The sequence below is a fragment of the Puma concolor genome, chromosome C2, assembly GCF_028749965.1.
Source record: "Puma concolor isolate L17-30 chromosome C2, mPumCon1.1.hap2, whole genome shotgun sequence".
Classification (NCBI taxonomy): Eukaryota; Metazoa; Chordata; class Mammalia; order Carnivora; family Felidae; genus Puma; species Puma concolor.
The window spans coordinates 86185244-86205347 of record NC_141675.1 but is presented as its reverse complement, the minus strand read 5'-3'; the positions used below and the strand labels follow the sequence as shown (position 1 = coordinate 86205347).

Here is a 20104-nt window from a genome sequence, read left to right as displayed (position 1 = left end):
GGCGAGGTTGGCTGTTGTCTGGAAAGAGCAAGGGAAAGGCACATTTGCTCCAAGCCATCTAGAAAGAAGTGTGGCTTGTGACAGAGCCACACTGGCCAGCATCTCACAGCTGTCCCCTTCCCCATCCTCCCAGCCTGTCTTCCGTTTGGAGAAATGCGCCAGGGCGAGAGTGAGCTCCATGGTGTTGGTGCTGGGGTGGTTATGGGTGGCATGATGTCAGGAACCAGAGCCACAGCCTCTCTGAGCTGGGAAGGTCTCTCTGTTGTACAGGTGGGAGATGGGAAGTGACTGGCCAGTGTCACCATGCAAAAGTCCGTGATGATGATTAAAGTAGCTGTTGCCATTTATGCCACACCCAGAGTACTCAGGACAGAAACCCAGGCACGGGACTCCCTGCCCTCCTCCATCTCTTGTATCGGTCAGTCCTCCGGTGCAGCCACACACCCGACACTGCCGAACATCTCCTGAATCCTCCCCATCCTTGACACCACCACCTTGCTCCCCTGGGGCCCTGCAGCCGCTCCCGCTTCTTGGTTGCCTCCTCCCAGCTACCCCCACCCCAGCCAGCGACCATCCTCATACACAGACTGCCTTGCTTCAACCCCCTTGTTCCCCTCGGCATCAAGGTCCGTCTCCCTGACCTTCCTCACGGGCCCCTCCTGGTCTGGCCCCTGCCCCGCACCCCCAACCCCCGTCCCTCTCACCCACCCCACCCCCGCCCCTCTCACCCCCAATAATGCCGGTGTCCTTTCACTACCACCTCTGTCTTCACCTGCCTGCCTCTTCACTTCAAGTCTGTGCTTAGATGCCAGTTTCTCCAGAGAACCTTCTTGAACCCACCAAGACTGGGTAAGGAGTCTCTCTTTTGAGGTCCGTGTTCTTGTGCCATCTCTGGTCCCCTGGGGTCATAATTGCCTATTGGCTGGTGTGCATCTTGCTTCCCCAGCCCCTCCCTGATTGAGCTCATGAGGGTAGGAGTCAGTTTCTTTCCTAGTTGGTGCTGTCTCCCAGGGCCTACAGCCGTATCTAGCACTGGTAGGTGTTCAGTAAGTACTTCTTGAGTTAATAAATGTGCCAGGCTCTCCCCTGGCACTCTGCATACGTTAACTTGTTAAAGCCTCAACCAATGGGCCCTAGAAAAGATCTCATTCTCTCAGTTTTACAGATGGCCACAGTCGGAGAGCTTAACCGGTTGTAGGCCCCACCTCTAGGAAGGGGCAGTGCTGGGATTGGAGCCCAGGCCTCACTCCCCTGCGCTCACCCGCTGGGCCCTTGCCTGGAATTGCATAGACTGCAGGCCTGTGATCTTGACTGAAACCTGCGGCATGCTGAGAGACCAGGGGGCCCTCAGTTCTAGCAACTGAGGCACGGGGAGCAGCTGAGCCTCCAAGCCACCTTTGAGGCGTTGCTTGTTTTCTGAATCAGACAGTTCTAGATAAATCCCTGGTACTTTTGCTCCATGATCCAGCCCAGCACGATTGTGATCTAAGCTGGCCTGTCAGGAGGACAAATCGTTTTGTAGGTTTCCTTCCTTTTTTCCCCTTCTTTAAAAAAAAAAAAAAAAAGTGAAGGCAATGCAGTGGAGTGCCATGCAACGAGGCTTCAGGGCACGAGGTGCCACTAGCTGTGCGCGGGCGCTGGGCAGGCTGGGAGCAAGCTGGATGTTTGGGTGGGCTGGAGGCCAGGCATGTTTTGCTCAGGTGTGCTCTGTTTATACAGATGACCTCTAATACACTGCCCTTGGGTGAGGAGAGGCTTAAAAAGTCAAGAACAGGGGCGCCTGGGTGGCTCAGTCGGTTGAGTGGCCGACTTCAGCTCAGGTCATGATCTCGCGGCCCGTGAATTCGAGCCCCGCGTCGGGCTATGTGCTGACAGCTCAGAGCCTGGAGCCTGTTTCAGATTCTGTGTCTCCCTCTCTCTGACCCTCCCCCGTTCATGCTCTGTCTCTCTCTGTCTCAAAAATAAATAAACGTTAAAAAAAAAAATTAAAAAAAAAAAGTCAAGAACAGTCTTTGTGCATCATGAGCATCATGGAGTCGTAGGGGGTCCAAGTGGCACAGGAGGCAGAGGGTGATGGGGTGCCACCTCAGGGCTCCCTGGGCTAGAGGACACGGCTAGCCCAGCCAGCTCTCTGTGTGCCTCTTTCACAAGCCCCATGCTCCCAGCGGCTGCATCATCACCATGGCCAAGGGTGGGTCTCAGAGCAAGAACTAAATGTTGAGCCAGCCTCAAGCAGAGGTCAGAATGTACCCAAGGATCAGAGTGGGCACATTAGTCCCGGACTCTGCCAGGCTGTCAGCATACCCAGATTATGGGGCTTTGTTGACACATGGAAATGGCTTTTAGAAACAAAAGCAGGTAACTAAAAAAAAATCCACTTGTACTCACACACTGGTGCTACATTTAAAGAAAGATTAATTATTGGAGTTTGGTGATCATCCTGGGCATAGAACTATAGGCTTTCAGAATGGAAAAGGGCCCTAGGGCTAATTAATCAATTTGACAGATGAAGTGGGGCACCTGGGTAGCTCAGTTCGTTGAGCATCCGACTTCCGTGCAGGTCGTGATCTCACAGTTTGGTTTGTGAGTTCGAGCCCCACATTGGGCTCGCTGCTGTCAGTGCAGAGCCCACTTTGGATGCTCTCTCCCCCTCTCTCTGCCCTTCCCTTATTCATGCTCGCTCTCAACGGTAAATAAAACCTTAAAAAAAAAAAAGCAGATGCAGGAACCGCAGCCTTGGGAAGGGAAGTGACTTGCCCAAGGTCACACTACTGGTTGTTGGCCCCTTGCCTGCCACAGACAAGGTGGGGAAAGCTGGTGTGTGTTCACCGCAGAGAACCACATTGCTTCTCACTGAGTGTGATGTGTGTCCATGGCTTCCATCATCCCGTGTGTTGTCCCATAAAATCCTTCCAGCAACCCTGTTTCTATACAGGAAGCCCGGAGCACAGAGAGCTTTAGTACCTTTTCCGGACTAGTAAGCAGAGGACCAGGATTTGACCCTGGACTGTGTGCTCCCAAAACCTACATTCTTATTAACCCCATGGTGTACCTACAGGTACCATTTTCAAGTCAGTGGAAAATTACTGTATACCTGTTTCCCTGCCCTGCCTCCCCCTCCACTCCAGACTGATTGCTAATCCCTGGGATAGAAGGTGGTGGCAGAACTGGGCCCTCCCTCCTGGCACAGTAAACATGCTGCGTCCAGGAAACATTTCCCTAGTGGTTCCTCACCCTCCCTGCACCCTCCCCCTGTGGTAAAGTGAGAAGGTACAGAAAAGTATTAGCATAAAGTTTGTATAAAATCTGTAAGAGGCGATCTGTGTACCTGTTTTATGGCCGTTACAGGATAAAGTGATACCATTGCTACTCTCATGGTTTTCTTCTCTTTATAAAAATAACAGAGTTACCATTTTTTTCCTTCTGGGTATGATCCTTGGGCCAGCAGCCTCAGCATTACCTGGGAGCTTATCAGAAATGCAGCCTCTGAATGAGACTCTGCATTTTAACAAGATCCCTGGTGAGTCCCTCACACAATGAGTCTGCGAAGGGCTCTTGCCCTCTGTATCCTTGCTCTCTGCTTGACAAGTGGGAGGTCCCCCATGTTTGTCAATTGCCAACCAGCCAAGCATCGTTTTTACCTTTGACCGAGACCCGTGTCACAAATGTATGGGACAGCAAACAGGGGCAGGCCAAGGTAGAGCTGGCTTAAATGAGATGGAAAGGCACACAGATTTTTTCTGGCTTGAGAAGTAACACATTTTGCTGCAGTTCAGTTGCCTTTGTGCCTGGGTCAGCGATGCCTACGTAGTCTCCCCAACGTCCAGCTCCTGGGTTGGAACGCCCCGCTCTGCAAGGGTGAAGGGCGCTGAGCTGGATTGATTGAGCTTAACTGCGGACACAAGGTTAAATTCTACACATGCTGCTCTCTGTTTTCCTTACTACATTCTGCCTGCATTCTGCTCACTGTCCTGGAAAGCACCCCAGCATGTGTCCTGGGCACTTCTCTCCTGTGTTCCTAGTGCCGTGGGCCTGCTGGGGGCAATGAGCCGGTACTGAAGATAACTCTCTGGCTTTGTCTTCATCCTGATGAAAGTCCCTCCCTCTGCCTCAGCTCAGAGGAAGGGCAGGATTGTGGAACTAAGCTGGGGCCTGACCACCCATGCCAGGCCAACTGCTCTTGGGTCCTCAGCAGCCCAGCCTGCTGGCTGCAGACCCTACAGATTCTTGGTTAGGTCTTAGGGCTTCCCGCAGATTTGAGCTTCATCCTAGCCGTGATGTACAGGACCTTATATTTGGAGGCCTGGGGTCTCCAGGGCCAGTACCAGGAAGGGCACTGTCCAGAGGGCTGTGGACAACTTTGGGTCAGGTTACCATCTGGGTCCCTTCATTGATAGTCTTTGTCACACTGGCACCTTATCACAGATACACATTCCTGGGCTCCTGGGGCCAGCATTTCTTTTCTTTTTTTTTTTTTAATATGAAATTTATTGTCAAATTGGTTTCCATACGACACCCAGTGCTCATTCCAACAGGTGCCCTCCTTCAATGCCCATCACCCACCCTCCCCTGCCTCCCACCCCCCATCAACCCTCAGTTTGTTCTCAGTTTTTAAGAGTCTCTTATGTTTTGGCTCTCTCCCTCTCTAACCTTTCTTTCTTTCTTTCTTTCTTTCTTTCTTTCTTTCTTTCTTTCTTTCTTTCTTTCTTTCTTTCTTTCTTTTTTCCTTCCCCTCCTCCATGGTCTTCTGTTAAGTTTCTCAGGATCCACATAAGAGTGAAAACATGGTATCTGTCTTTCTCTCTATGACTTATTTCACTTAGCATCACACTCTCCAGTTCCATCCACGTTGCTACAAAGGGCCATATTTCATTCTTTCTCATTGCCACGTAGTACTCCATTGTGTATATAAACCACAATTTCTTTATCCACTCATCAGTTGATGGAAATTTAGCCTTTTTCCACAATTTGGCTATTGTTGAGAGTGCTGCTACAAACATTGGGGTCCAAGTGCCCCAATGCATCAGTACTCCTGTATCCCTTGGGTAAATTCCTAGCAGTGCTACTGCTGGGTCATAGGGTAGGTCTATTTTTAATTTTTTGAGGAACCTCCACACTGTTTTCCAGAGCAGCTGCACCAGTTTGCATTCCCACCAGCAGTGCAAGAGGGTTCCCATTTCTCCACATCCTCGCCAGCATCTATAGTCTCCTGATTTGATCGTTTTAGCCACTCTGACTGGTGTGAGGTGGTATCTGAGTGTGGTTTTGATTTGTATTTCCCTGATGAGGAGCGACGTTGAGCATCTTCTCATGTGCCAGTTGGCCATCAGGATGTCTTCTTTAGAGAAGTGTCTATTCATGTTTTCTGCCCATTTCTTCACTGGATTATTTGTTTTTCGGGTGTGGAGTTTGGTGAGCTCTTTATAGATTTTGGATACTAGCCCTTTGTCCCATATGTCATTTGCAAATATCTTTTCCCATTCCTTTGGTTGCCTTTTAGTTTTGTTGATTGTTTCCTTTGCAGTGCAGAAGCTTTTCATCTTCATGAAGTCCCAGTAGTTCATTTTTGCTCGTAATTCCCTTGCCTTTGGGGATGTGTCAAGTAAGAAATTGTTGCAGCTGAGGTCAGAGAGGTTTTTTCCTGCTTTCTCCTCTAGGATTTTGATGGTTTCCTGTCTCACATTGAGGTCCTTTATCCATTCTGAGTTTATTTTTGTGAATGGTGTGAGAAAGTGGTCTAGTTTCATTCTTCTGCATGTTGCTGTCCAGTTCTCCCAGCACCATTTGTTAAAGAGACTGTCTTTTTTCCATTGGATATTCTTTCCTGCTTTGTCAAACATTAGTTGGCCATACGTTTGTGGGTCTAATTCTGGGGTTTCTATTCTATTCCGTTGGTCTATGTGTCTGTTTTTGTGCCAATACCATGCTGTCTTGATGATTACAGCTTTGTAGTAGAGGCTAAAGTCTGGGATTGTGATGCCTCCTGCTTTGGTCTTCTTCAAAATTACTTTGGCTATTCGGGGCCTTTTGTGCTTGTTCTAGCTTCGAGAAGAATGCTGGTGCAATTTTGATTGGGATTGCATTGAATGTGTAGATAGCTTTGGGTAGTATTGACATTTTGACAATATTTATTCTTCCAACCCATGAGCACGGAATGTTTTTCCATTTCTTTATATCTTCTTCAATTTCCTTCATAAGCTTTCTATAGTTTTCAGCATACAGATCTTTTACATCTTTGGTTAGATTTATTCCTAGGTATTTTATGCTTCTTGGTGGAATGGTGAATGGGATCAGCTTCTTTATTTGTCTTTCTGTTGCTTCATTATTAGTGTATAAGAATGCAACTGATTTCTGTACATTGATTTTGTATCCTGCGACTTTGCTGAATTCATGTATCAGTTCTAGCAGACTTTTGGTGGAGTCTATCGGATTTTCCATGTGTAATATCACTTTCTCTGTCTTCCCCTTGAGAGAGATACAAGGGTTCAGAACAAGTCTTCTCCAAATGTGCCACTTTGGTATGTAGACTGTTTTGAGCTGAAGGCAATTGAGACCCTGCAGGCTCAAGAGAAACTTTTGCTCCTCTCTTAACTACCTAGAAGAATCTAAATTGGGAGTCTTTCCCAGAATAAGAGTTATTACTGGACATAAATTTTATCTGAATGATCCATCTGTATGTCAGGGCAAACATCTGATTACCAAACATCTGCTCTTTTTATTGCCCTATGAATTGCCCTCCTCCCCTTTGAAGCCCCAGGCCCCTATCCCATTCCTTAGTTCAGGATGGCATCTATACCTCATTTAACCTTTCTTCCTTTTAGCCTCTCAAGCATGTAGAGTTCCCGTTTGTACAAAATTAATGTTGATTTTCTCCTGTTAATCTGTTTCATGTCGCTTTAATTCTCCTACCAGCTGGAAGAACCTTTGAAGGACAGAGGAAAATTTTTTCCTGCCCAACTGAGACCTGGCTACCCCCACTGAAGACCCCTGTGGCTGTAGGTCACAGGGCCTGGGGCACACTCTCCCCCAGCTGCCTTTCTGAACCATTGTCCCTCCATCTTCACTCACCATTCTCCTCTTTTAAATTTCTGCCATCTGATTTCCTTTGTTCACTCATTCTTTAATCTGTCCATTCATCCATTTGAAACTTAACAGTTCTCAAGGGCCTGCTAGGAACCAAATACCCACACCAGGCCCTAAAGTCATAAAGAAGAATAACGCATTCTGGTTGTCAATCCCAGGGTTCCTGACTCTACTTCTACCTTCCATACACAGGCAAATCCCTTATCCAGCTTTTATTGATTCCTCATTGCCCTCGTAAACCATTTCTCTCTCTCAAACCCTTATTTGTACCCAAGGCCCTCTGTCTCCATAGGTGACTTCACCTCCTACCTTCCCAAGATTTAGAGTTTGCCATAACTGAGCTTTCTCAGTATCCCCAATTCCTGACTCAAAACCTGCATCTTCTCATTTATGTCCCTTCTCTAGTCTCAGATGTATCCTGGGTTTTCCCACTTCTTGGTAAACTCTTCTGCCTGGCTCCTATGACCATAAGCAAATGTTTCATATCTCCCCACCATATTTTGCTCATCTGTAACATGGAGATCATACTACTTACCTCATTTGTGTGTTATAGACATTAAATGAATCAATGCATTTGAGGACTTAAAATAGGAACTGACACACAGTAAGTACTCCCTCTTAGCCATCATCATGATGATCATTCCTCAAAGTACCCACACTGCCACTCCCCCTACATTTCTTCCCTCTTTAGTCTGGCATACACATTCCTTTCCCTCGGCGTATAGACTCCCATCCTGTCCACATTCTCCCCAGTGCTAAGTGTCCAGCTCCTTGGTGTGTATCACCCACCTCTGTCAAAGTCTGTTGCCTCCTATAGCATTTCCAAGTTCTCATCCTCTGCAGCTTTTAATACTGCCATATTCTCATATGCAGTGAGAATGACCCCAGTGATGGGGGCAGTTTAGGGTGGGAAGGGAGCCAGGAGGATCCAGGGAAACTAATGATCTAGAGAATAAGGAGAGGTGGGCCCCCAGAAATTCCCAAGGAGCCGGCGAGTTGGTTCTGTGGGGGTACGCGCAGGGTGATGCAGTCAAAGGGGACCTATCCCAGCTTCCCATTGTCACTGGAGCAGAGTGCCTTCTGGTGGCGAGGTTCACGGAGGGAGAACTGAGTAGGTAGCTCAGGTGGGGTTTGAAGAACCATGACACCAAGGTGAGGCCATCATCATGATTACCATGAAATTATTGAGGGTGCCCCTAAGGATGGAGCAAGTGGAAGAGGGTTTGGGTGGTGCGCATGGTGACAAGCGAGGGGGCAAGGAGGATTCAGGCTGTGATGGATAGGGGACAACTGCTCTGGAAGTGGGGGGTGGGGTGGGGAGGCAGTGTGCATTGCTCCCAGGAGGCCTGGGAGGAGGCGGCATGATTGGTTTCTGCTTGGGGAGGGTGGGGGCTGAGATACTTAGTACTGTTTGAGGTGTCATTCTGTCCAGATCAGTGAATGAGAAGCAGAGAATGGGCAGTTGATGTCAGCAAAAGGGTTTGGAGGGCAGCATCTAGGGAGAGAAGGCCTGGAGACCCACTGGATTGGTTAGGGATGAGGGGGAGGGGGAGGGGGAGCAAGTTTGGGGACAGTCAGACTAGGTCACAGGGCTGGGGACGGGAGGTTGGAATGAGCACAGAGAGCCCACAGGCCCAGCTGGAGGTCTGCATGGCTCCTCGGGGATTCCCACAGCAGATGGATGGCCCATAGCCTGAGTCGGTACGGGCTGCTCAGGCCATCAGTGTGGGGCACAGGTAGCTGGGCTACTCCAAGGTTCTACATCTCTCCTGGCTCCTCCTCTTCCATCCCCAAAATGTTGGAACTCCCCAGAATTCTGTCATGCTTGCTTCACACTCTGCTCTTGTGACCTGTATCCAGCCCCAGGTCCAGTGGCATCTGTTCAAGACTGAATGGGTCATTCCCCTTTTATCCTCTTAGCCTTGCCCTGGCTGTTAGTGTCCATCACGCATGAAATAGCCCAGGCATGAAGCCCCTCCAAGCTCCATCTGCCTGCTTGAACCCTCCAGTGCCCCTTCCTCCATTGTCTGTCCCTTGTCCCTCCCCAACCTCCCCCCCCCCCCCCCCCACCATGCAGCCATCCAGGGTCTAAACCAGTTCTGGCTCCAGTGCTCTGGAGCTATTTGTCAGAGAGAGTGACCATGAATTCCCCAGCCCACCCACCTGTGTTCACAGCTCTGGGGCAGCAGGTGTGGGAAGAAGCCCACGTGGCCGGGATGTCGAGGCAGGCTGGGCCTGGGCAGTGGTGGGTGGGCCCTTGCATGCTCCTTGGCTGTATGAGAAGAGAGACTGGCCCTTCAGAGAAGGGCATTCCACCTTCCTGTGGGCATGGGGGAGTGGGCAGCCTGGGGCTCTGGCTCTGCCCTGCCATGGGAGGCCTCCGGCTGACCAGCAGCCCTTTCAGAGGTCTCTGGGGGGAAGGAGGACTGTGGGCATTTGGAGGGCCACCTTGTGGCAGGTTAGAGGCCTTCCTGGCAGGGATGTCTGCCCTCCATGATTCCACTGCTGCGTCCTGCAGTGAAGACTGGTCATAACTGGTGCAGCTTTGGGAATGAGACAGTGTTAGTCACCTTTATTCTAGACTTCATGAAGCAGGAAGCCATATCACAACAGAAGCCTCCAGATGGTTTCTGGCTGGCGAGGTGGACGAGGGTTGATCTCTAAGGATCATCACACCATGAGAGGAGCCTGGGCAGGGTGGGGTGTCTGCCCTTGTGTGGCAGTCAGGGCCACTTCTCAGGGGCATGGTGCTGGGCATGGTTTGTGCACACATTTGCTCCTAGAGTCCCATTTATAGCCCTGTGGGTCTCACCCCCCACCATCTCCATGCCCTTGCTGAGCAAACCAAAGCCCTGAGAGGCCCAGGGGCCTGCACAGCTTGCCCTTACCCCGGCCTCCTGATTCCAGATGCAGACCCCTTCATCTCACTTCATTTCATGACTGCAGTATTGGTGTATTCACATCAGGGTCTCATCTCCTTAATAGACCACTGGTTTCTTTCTTGCAAGAATGATCTACTGGCCATTGTATCAGGGTCTGTTAGGTGCTCCGTTAATGATCGCTGATTGATTATTCTCTCAACTCAGCGTGTTGTCTGGTGTTCCTGCACGGCTCCCTAAGAACTAGGAGACATTGCGTTGTGGACTTTCAGGCATCTCTCTGCTGGCCAACTGGTGTTACATAAGCTCTTACCCACCCCCCACCACCATACCCACACCCACATTTCTGAATCGCTCTGCTTTTCCCTACAACCTGTGTGTTCAGCTGCAGACATCTACCTCCTCCCTACCTCTCTCACCCTTCTGGACAGACGTGACCCAGCCTGTCATGATGGCCTGTCTCGGCTCACTGGGAGTAGCGGGAGTCAGGGAATTTGCTGAGGGCTTCTCCAGACTGCACAGGCGCCCTCCTCGTCCGGACAGTGAGAACACAGCCGAAGATAAGATGTACTGTTTTCCTTCATCTTCACTGTTGGGGAGTGTATGCCCCCTTCCTCAGTTTATATGCCAAAGTCCTAATTCCCAGTGCCTCAGACTGCGACCTTGTTTGGAAATGGGGTCGTCACAGATGTAATTAAGATGAGGTTACACTGGAGTGGGTAGGCCCCTAACCCAGTATGACTAATATCTTAAAAAGGGAGATTTGGACACAGACACACAAACAGCAAGAATGCTATGTCAAGATGAAGGCAGATATTGGGGCGATGCTTCTAAAGGAAGCCAGAGATTGCCAACACATCACCAGAAGCCTGGGGAGAGGCGTGGAACAGGGTCTTGCTCAACCCTCAGAGGGAACCAGCCCTACTGACATGTGGATCTCGGATTTCCAGCTTCCAGAACTGGAGAGGATCGGCTGATGTTGTTGAGGCCACCTGGTCTGTGGCACTTCGTTAGGGCAGCCCTAGCAGACCGCAGCAGAGAGCTCAGCCGTCTTGTAGTTAAGACTGACGAGCCCGTCGTTCAGGTCATAAGAGTCTGCCCTCTAGAAAATTTGGCTCATGTTATAGCTACCCCAGTGTGCTGTTGTGACCTCCTCCCCCAGCGAAAGGCTCCAGAATGGCATCCGGAACACACAGATGCTGGGGAGGTATGCTCAACAGATAGGAACCCTGTTGCCCTCCCCTTGTCCCCCAGACCATCCTCTGCTCATCTCACTCCCAGGAACCCTCATTCTCTCAGAGTGGGGCAGACGCTGCAGAAATGCCAGGAGTTTGCAGAGGAGGCTGCGTTCATGCCTCTGGTCTAGGGAGGGGCAAGTGGAAGGCCCCAGTGCCACTGCCTTCTGGAGGAGGGCCCCCAGCAAACCCCTGCCGTGTGGCTCTCCTGCCAGGCAGTGTGCTTCCGACACTCCTGGCTCTGCCCAGGTGCCGCCTGCCTCAACCCCTGCCCTGTCTTCCTCTCTCAGTTCTGGGCATATTGTGGTTGGAAACCCAGTTGCTGGCCTACAAACAGGGCTGGTCTTTGAAAGCAAACATATGTTTCTTGTGAGGTCCTGCAAACAAGGGCGAACACATGCCTTCCAGCCTGCTGCCCCAAACAAGGCCCGTCAGTCATTTAGGTGCCCAGCTCCCCTTCCAGGTACAGGCGTGTTGAGCTTGGAAGAGGTAGTCCCTGCCAGGTGGGAAGGCGTGAACTCTGCGCTTCTTGAAAGGCTGGCACTAAGTGGCACTGCCCCACCTGCCCCAGGGCTCATTTAGGGCTGGGAAGGAGCAGTTGTCTTTTCTGAGCAGAGGCATTTGTGGAAAAGGAAAATGATTAGCCTGGGATCGTGGGGTTGCCTTTTCAGCGGTGTGACTATGGACAGCGTCATTTCTGAGTTTCAGCATCCTCCTTTGTAAAAAAGGAACACGAGCTAAGAGTCTTTATGTGTCTTCAGGTTCGGGTAGGCTGGTGGTTCCCGGAGGGGTCCCTCTTGTCTCGGTCCTACCGCTAAAAGTCCCTGTGACTTTGGGAACATTTCTGTGCAGCAAAGCTAGAGACCTAACTCGCTAGCAAGGGATCCTGATAAGGGTCAGCTATACTCCTGGCAGTAAGGAATGCCCCAGGAAAATGGCCATTTACAGCTTCATGGTGGGGGTGCCTGAGTGGTTCGGTCGGTTAAGCATCCAACTCTTGATTTGGACTCAGATCACGATCTCTCGCTTTATGAGTTTGAGCCCCACACTAGGTTCCGCACTGTTCTGCCTGCTTGGGATTCTCTCTCTCTCTCTCTCTCTCTCTTTCTCTCTCTCTCTCTCTCCCTGAAGAGTCTGTGCCCATCTCCCAGAACTTCAGCCCAAGATAGGACTGAGAGACATTGTCCTTGCTCTGAAATCATCCCCACATCACCCAGAATTGTCACCTCACAGGACCTAGGGTGGATGGAACCCTGGGCTATCACTGAACATTGCTTTTCACTCCTGGCCTTTCCTCTCAGAGGGCTGGAAAACAGGGCCCCTTCCAAGTCAAACAAAAGCTAATTGGTCCTGGTACACAAGCATGGGCATAAAGGGAGTAGTCTTTCCTGATTCCAGCCTTCACTGATTAGACAGCATCCAGACAGTATGCTTCCTCCGGGAAGGGGCCCAGCCTTGCTTGCTCATTAGTGACTTTGCCCTTGACTCTGATGAACACTCAAGGGGTGAGCCACAGTGAGGAGAGGTGCCATGGACATTGTTGTCCTCACAAATCTCAGAAAATGGAGCCTTCCTTACCTGGGAGCCTAGAGCTTGAACTCAGCCTGAGTCAGCAGGGTCTTCTAGAACCTTCCTAGGGAGCTCTATGCAGACTGTCCAGGCTCGTTGTATGTTCCCATCCTTGCTTCTCCCATCTTGAAAGTGAAAGTGGAAAGCTCTGACCCTTAGCTAAGAAAGACCAGCCCAAGAGAAAATCATGGAGAGAGAGGCAGGGCAAGAGAGTCTGTGATTTGGGATGGTGGGAGGAGAAAGGGTTATTTGTGACCATGAACGTGTTTCTTTCGCAGGGAATGTGAACTTTAGATTCTCCGGCCAGGCTCTCTTATTGAGAGACTTGCTGGAGTGACTTTGTTAGTGATCAACAGGGAAGGACTTGAGAGAGGAAATGACTTTGTTTTCAAAATGATTTCAAATACTTCTTTCCATCAATATGGGTTTTCTTCATGAAAACTAGTTTACTCATTTTTAATAATGTTTTTTATGATTGTTAGTTAGGACATACTCACTAGAAAACATTTAGGAAATTCATTGCCCATAACTGGAAGAATGTGCTTCTAGGTTCTTAATTGTCATTTCCCCAACAAGGCTTGTTGATTTCTAGAAAGACTCGGTATTTACAATGGGCCATCTGCACAGGGGTTTGTTTTGCAGTTTGAAGCCGTCCCTGAAGGGAAAGAAATCTTATCCCCTCTAATGTGGGTCTCCAGGTGACAGTGGAGGATGGGAACAAGCCTCCATAGAGGCCCAAGTCCAGATGACGAGTCAGGGCAACATGGCTGGACTGTGGGCTTAGAACTTAATCTGAGAAACTTCTGGAAGCTCCAGGACTTGGAACCAGATACCTACATTCATAGAGGTTTCCTGCAGCCTCAGCACATATCACTGGCAGTGGCCTGTGAACATATGCGGCCAGCCCCAGGCCCTGTGAGGAAGGCGAGGGTCTGAGGCACTCTCTGACCCCCCTCAGAGAGGCTCTCGGGGCTGACCTCTGGTCAGTGAAGCACCAGCAACCTCTGCATCACCTGTTGGCCTGGTCCCCAGAGCCTGTGGCCTTGGGTATGTCAGCCAAATTCAGAAATGAGATTGAGCTCCAAATGCTGCTCCTGGAAACTCGAGCCTGTGGAATCTGAGGCAAAAGTGAAAGGGGCCTTAGGGATCAGAGGCCTCATATTCGAGTCGGGCCTGCCCCTGACGCCCTGAGAACCTCTCTCCCCTCGCTGTTGGAATGCAGGCAGTAATGTCCCTGTGTCCCTAGGAGCCGAGGTGGGGAGTGTAAGAGGGCTCTGCCATCCTCATGGTGCTGTGGCAGGTGAGGAATTGGCAATCCCACCCCGTTAGGCCGTTTCACACGGGGCCAGAGCCCCTCACGTGAGCTTCGTTTGGTAGAAGCTTAGCTGGCTTGCTCCTGGACCTGAAGTTAACCATTTGGAAGAAATATGGTAAAACGGACAAAGTTGCTAGACTGCATTCCACTCCCCCCCCCGCGATCCCATCACTGTAGGCTTTTGTGGCTAGAAGGGCTGCAGCATCTCCGTTTGCTCTAGAAGCTTATTTTTGCCAAGGTTGTTATCATCAAGCAGGCGCCAGACCTCTGTTCCACTCATAGTCCAATTATGGCAAAATTCAAACAATAGACCTGTTATTCCACTTGTAAGAATGTCCAAGGGGAGCGCTTTCCCCTCACCAGGATCAAACTCTCGGTGCCCTTTGTGATATGCGAGACCTCAAGGAAGGGCTCTCCATTCCCAGACATGCAGAAATGTGTGGGAACTGGAAAATGGATCGCTGCAGCCACTGTGGGCCGGGACCCTGGTTTTCTTTCCACTGCGCCGTCCGCTTCACCACACAGATCCTGCCCTGTGAGTGGTCGGGGGAGTGACCTCTGGCAGGCCCGGGGGTGGTATTTCCAGGCTGGGGGCAGACTTGGTTTTCCCTGACGCGTTCCCCATCCTGAGGACTCTGAGGGGAAGGAGTGGGGCTAGTAAGAATAGGGGGGATGTAGTCTGATGTGGAATGCTCCCCTGCCCCTTGCCCATGACACAGGGCCTGCCATCTATCTTCCTTCCTGCCAGCCGTGGGCTCCACTGCTGACTGTGCATCTGGGGACATGGAGCCTGGGCCCTCTCCGCCTCCCTCTTCTGCCCACCCCTACAGCGCGCACGGGAACTTGCACAGGCACTTCAGGTGGTTGGAGAACAGAGTGGCCAGCACTCTAACCCTGTCACCCACAAGGAGGTGTCTGGATCTGTCTTCCCTTCTCCAAATGGAAGCATTTGGATAGAGGACCTAGAAGGGTCCCTCTGGCTCTAACACCCCATGAACCGTAGGCCTAGATCAGATTTCTGAACCCGCCTTGAGAAAAACGGACACCTAGGTGATGTTCTCTCTAAAATAGCCATAATTCTACCTGGCCATTCTGTAGCCACTTTTCATCCTAAGCCATGCACTTGTGCCCAGAGCTGTTTCAAGCCTCCAACCCCTGTCCACCCTTTCAGAAGTGCTAGGCTTGGGGCCTCAATAAATGAGGCTTGTTCTAAAGTAGAAAACGATTTCGTTTCAGCCTGCAGTTAGCTTCCTACCTCTTCACCAGATTCAGAAGCACTCCTCCCCACTTCTCTCCTCTCCTTTTCAAGGTCACAGTCAAAGACAAGGGGTTAGAAGGTTCTACCTGGGGCGCCTGGGTGGCTCAGTTGGTTAAGGGTCTGGCTCTTGATTTTGGCTCAGGTCACAATCTCTCAGTTTTGGGAGTTCGAGCCCCACATTAGACTCCATGCTGACAGTGCAGAGCCTGCTTGGCATCCCCCTTTCTCTCTCTCTCTCTGTCTCTCTCTCTCTCTCTCTCTCTGCTCCTCCCCTCATGGAGAGAGACACTCATGTTGTCTCTGTCTCTCTCTCAAAATAAATAAATAAATAAAAAAGGAAAGGAAGGAAGGGAAGAAAGGAAGGAAAGAAAGAAAAGAAAGAAAGAAAGAAAGAAAGAAAGAAAGAAAGCAAGCAAGCAAGCAAGCAAACAAGGTATCTCTATCTGGGTCATTTCTGTCTTAAGAAGTGGACTTCAGAGACAGATGCCTGGGTTTATTTAGTCCCTGGTTCTGCAGCGGCTTACTAGCTGTGTGACTTTGGGCAAGCTATAGAGCTCTCTGTGCATCAGTTTCCTCAGCTGTGAAGTACCATACCATCCCACAGAGCGCCTATGGTGGGGAGTAAATAAGCTGATTTCATGCAGTGCCTGCTGCTTGCTAAGTCCTATACAAACGCTCGTGATGACGTCATCCTGGAGTAGCAGAGGCTGATGGGAAGACCACGAGGCTTGCAGTAAGGAGAGTGCACCGCACGATGCTGATTCTGAACCTCAGACTTGCCCAGTTTTTGTAGCTGTGAAACTGGAGTGAAAATGGCCTCTCCCTCCAGGCTGGTTGTGAAGCCCCAGGAAAAGAGGGCCGGCAGACTGTTTCACCCACCCAAACCGGGTTAAATCTGCTCTCTTTCCCCTTCCCAGGCACACGTTCTGGCAGTTCCGCCATGAGAACCCCAAGACCCGGGTTGGGAGCCCGCCCCCCGAGGGGCTCCCCGGCTTCAACAGCGGAGTGATGCTGCTGAACCTGGAGGCCATGCGCCAGTCCCCCCTCTACGGCCGCCTGCTGGAACCCTCGCAGGTGCAGCAGCTGGCTGACAAGTACCACTTCCGCGGCCACCTCGGGGACCAGGACTTCTTCACCATGATTGGCATGGAGCACCCCGAGCTCTTCCACGTGCTGGACTGCACCTGGAACCGGCAGCTTTGCACCTGGTGGAGGGACCACGGCTACAGTGACGTCTTTGAAGCCTACTTCCGGTGTGAGGGCCACGTCAAGATCTACCATGGGAACTGCAACACCCCTATCCCGGAGGCCTAGGTACATTCTCGTCCGCCATGCCCTCAGATCTCTGGATCTCCTGGAAGCAAAGGGGCGCCTCTGTTACAGGCCCCATGGTGGCATCTGACCCTCCGTGGGGATGTCCTTTGTGATGACAGCTGCAGCTGTCCCACCCCACAGGTTGTTGTCCTGAGGCCACCCGGTGAGGCCTGGCCTACACATTGCTGGTGCTTGGGCCTTTTCTCTCCAGGGTACCAGGCATCGTGGAGGGCAAACACATAGACATCTTCCGTTGGGCTAGGAAGCGGGCATTTAAAGAGAAGAAAGGAAAGAAAATGGCGCTCTGTGCCCTTAGCCCCCAAAGAATGGAAATGCCTGGCCTTTTTTAGACCAAATATAAATTTATTTTACATTAACAAGCTTCCATTTTGCAGGAAAGAACAAAACAGTATTGCTGTAGATCCCAGGGAGCTCTGAACGAGTGAGCCAGGGTTTTAACAGCCAGCCCAGAGTTTAAGCATCCAAATCAACATCAGCCTTCCACATGTGCACCCTGGGAGGCTGTGTGCTTGTTCCTGCAATGCCCACATTACCTCGTATAGGTTTAAAGGTCACCACCTCTGCGGGAAGAGAGCCTTTATGGCCAGCAGTGGCCCACATGAGAAAACTGGGCTCATTATTTCAGCCTCCACAGCTTTTCTCTCCCAACTACATCACAGAACCTCATTATCCCTTATTCATCCAAGCCGGCTTCAGGTGACCAGACTGTGCTCAGAAATCAGATCCGCCATCAAAGAACAGAGCTTGGCCACCCCCAAGGACACGCAGTAGAGTTGTCTGGATGGGAAAAACTCATTCCAAAGAGGAGCCCAGCAGTGTATGTGCATAAACGTGTGTCCCGGAAGGGGTGCCGCTCATAGGCTGATAAGCATTCAGTCTCTGTTTAAAAAAATCATCCTGTGACTTTCTTATTGTATCATATCAGATCCTGTACCTTAGAAAAAATTAGGCTCTTCTCTGAATGAGTTCCCTTGTAAGATGCAGACATGAAGCCCCTGGTGGTCCATTTTGTCTACTCTAGCAGAGGTCCTCGGGATGGGGGATCTGCTGTTAGATTTTCATCTCCTTTTATTTCAGTTTCATTTACTTTTTTATTTCTTTTCACCATGAGTGAGAACAGCTAATAAATCATTTGAGAACACAATGATTATGCTGTTTGTTCTCTGATCACAGCTTACTGCTACCTGAAGTTTCCGAATCAAGAGTGTAATCAGTGTCATTCAGAGCCGCCGCCCCCCCCCCCCCCCCCCCCCCCCCCGCCCAAGTCCACATGATTAAGCTAAGCGTGCTCACTGTGGACTGCAGACCATGGACCACGGGGGAGCGTGTCTGAGTCGGGAGCAGGGAGGGTAACAGTGCTGTGTCACTCGAGAACCATTGCATTCTGGGTATAGGCGGGCCCGTCTGCTCCCGGGAGCAAAGGCAGTCCCTTCCCTTCTCACCTTTCCTAGCCCAGACTGCCCGGTTACATCATCCCCTGACGAAGTGGAGCGTGTCCCTCTCCTGACTCTGCTCTGACAGAACTGGTCTGTTCTCTTAGGTACTCGACTTCCTATTTATAGCTACTAGTTATTGAATGCCTGCTGTGTGCATCGTATTGGGGGATTTATGTATGCTCTTGATAATACTCGTGAAAACCTCATGAAGGCAATTCAAATTCTAAAATTTATTGTAAGAAAATAGCAAGGGATGTGGACAGAGAGTCATTATTTATCACACTGAGTTTTTTTAATAGAGAACAACCGGGAGCAACCTCCAGTGTTGACTAGGGGAGTGGATAAATAATGTATGCTATATCCAAGGAATAAAATAATGTGGGCATTAAAATCATATCTTTAAAGAATATCTAATGCCTTGGGAAATGCTTACAATGTACTGTTAAGAATGCAAAATATAAGATTATATGTACAGTGTGATCCTCATTTTAATTGTAAGATTACATATGTGTGTGTATGTGTACATGTAAAAAGAGAACCTGTTCTGCTATATTTAATTAAAACCCATATGTTTCAAACACCACATTAAAAAAAATTATTTCAATGGGAAAAAGATAAAATGCTAAAGAATTTTAGACTCAGAATAACAAAGGTATTTTTCCTACGTCAATTTCAATAATTCACATGTTTCTGTAGCCATGAGAGTCTTCTGTTATTGCAAAGAAAAAGTAAACTGGTTGATCAAAATGGGCAAAGGCCAAGCCAAATCTCCTCCTTTACTTTTGAGCTCACCTACTCAGGAGCTCCCCCTTCCTCTGTCACCAGTGGCCTTGGTGAACAGCAAAATAACACCCAGCGGGAAGTCCAGCCAGCCCAGCAGAGCCAACGGGCGTTCCTGTGCTGTACGATGAGCCACTTTTGGGCAGATCTTGGAGGGCCGGTTCATCACTGGAATCCTGTTATCATCATTGCAGTACAGACATAACCAATTGTGCTGTGGTTAATTTGTGTGATGAAAACTTTCACTGCAGAGCATATGTATGCCTATAGGAAGGAGTAAAACAGAAGACTGAAAAGAACATTTCTGGGAACTAGGAAGGATTAAGGTGCTTTTTATCTTCATCTTTATTTATTTCTGTATTTCTGAATGTTGATTACTTTTGTAATAAACAATAAATGCTATTAAATTGTAGCCGCTGCCACAGGTAATTACAGGTAAGTGTCGCCCTGACTATTCTACTCCTGGTTGGCCCTGGTTACCATTGACCGTAAGAAAACATAATCTCGGCTAAGTAGGCTCTGGGTTTTCAACTTTCCCTATGGATGCCCTACTTCTCTAAATAAAAGTGACCTAATAATAGCATCTCCAGCCTCTGCTTTCATTTCTGATTCTATTATCTTTTGGCCTTTGGAAAGCTCGTGGGCTTGTGGAAGAGATTTATTCTTACATGTGTGTCAAAGCCTCGCTACAGCATCCCCTTCAATAGCATCTCATCAACCCAAAGAGCAGCGTGCTGGGTCAGTGGGCCCCCAGCCAGAGTGCACCAGGAGTTTGCGGGCTAAGGGAGCAAGTTAGCTGTGCCGCAGCCCCTGCTTTGACTAAAGGCCAAACCCTTGCTCATTCTAAGACTTCCTGGCTCGTGTCCACATGCAGGGCCCAGAGGTTTGGCTGAAGGTGGAGTTTGGCAGGGCAAGCAGAAATTTCCAAGCAGGCAGGGTGATACGGTAGAGAGAGCCTCACACCTAAGGCAGAGGCCTGGCTTTGAATCCATGTTGTGTTCTCACCACCTGGGCAGTCTGGGACGTCCAAGTTCACCTCTTTCCCCACTTTGAGACACTGGTAACAAGAGCTCCCTCAAAATAGTGTTGTAGGAGGAAAGTTGATGGTAAGGTCTTGGCAAGCAGATAAATAATACGTAGATGCAAGGGGATTCTTACCACTTAAAATATCCTTTTAAAATAACAAATGACAGCCATTTGGGGCACGTTAAATG

The 20104-nt window shown here is 49.9% G+C and overlaps 1 protein-coding gene across 1 annotated transcript in view; it reads left to right on the top strand.

Annotated features, from left to right (window-relative positions):
• XXYLT1 (xyloside xylosyltransferase 1) overlaps positions 1–19473 on the top strand; it is a 170514-nt gene extending 151041 nt beyond the window's left edge. The window contains exon 4 of the mRNA XM_086675045.1: positions 16257–19473. Within this exon, the coding sequence (XP_086531171.1) occupies positions 16257–16653 (397 nt within the window). The 3' untranslated portion in view covers positions 16654–19473. The remainder of the gene's footprint in view (positions 1–16256) is intronic.
• Positions 19474–20104: the final 631 nt, after the last annotated feature.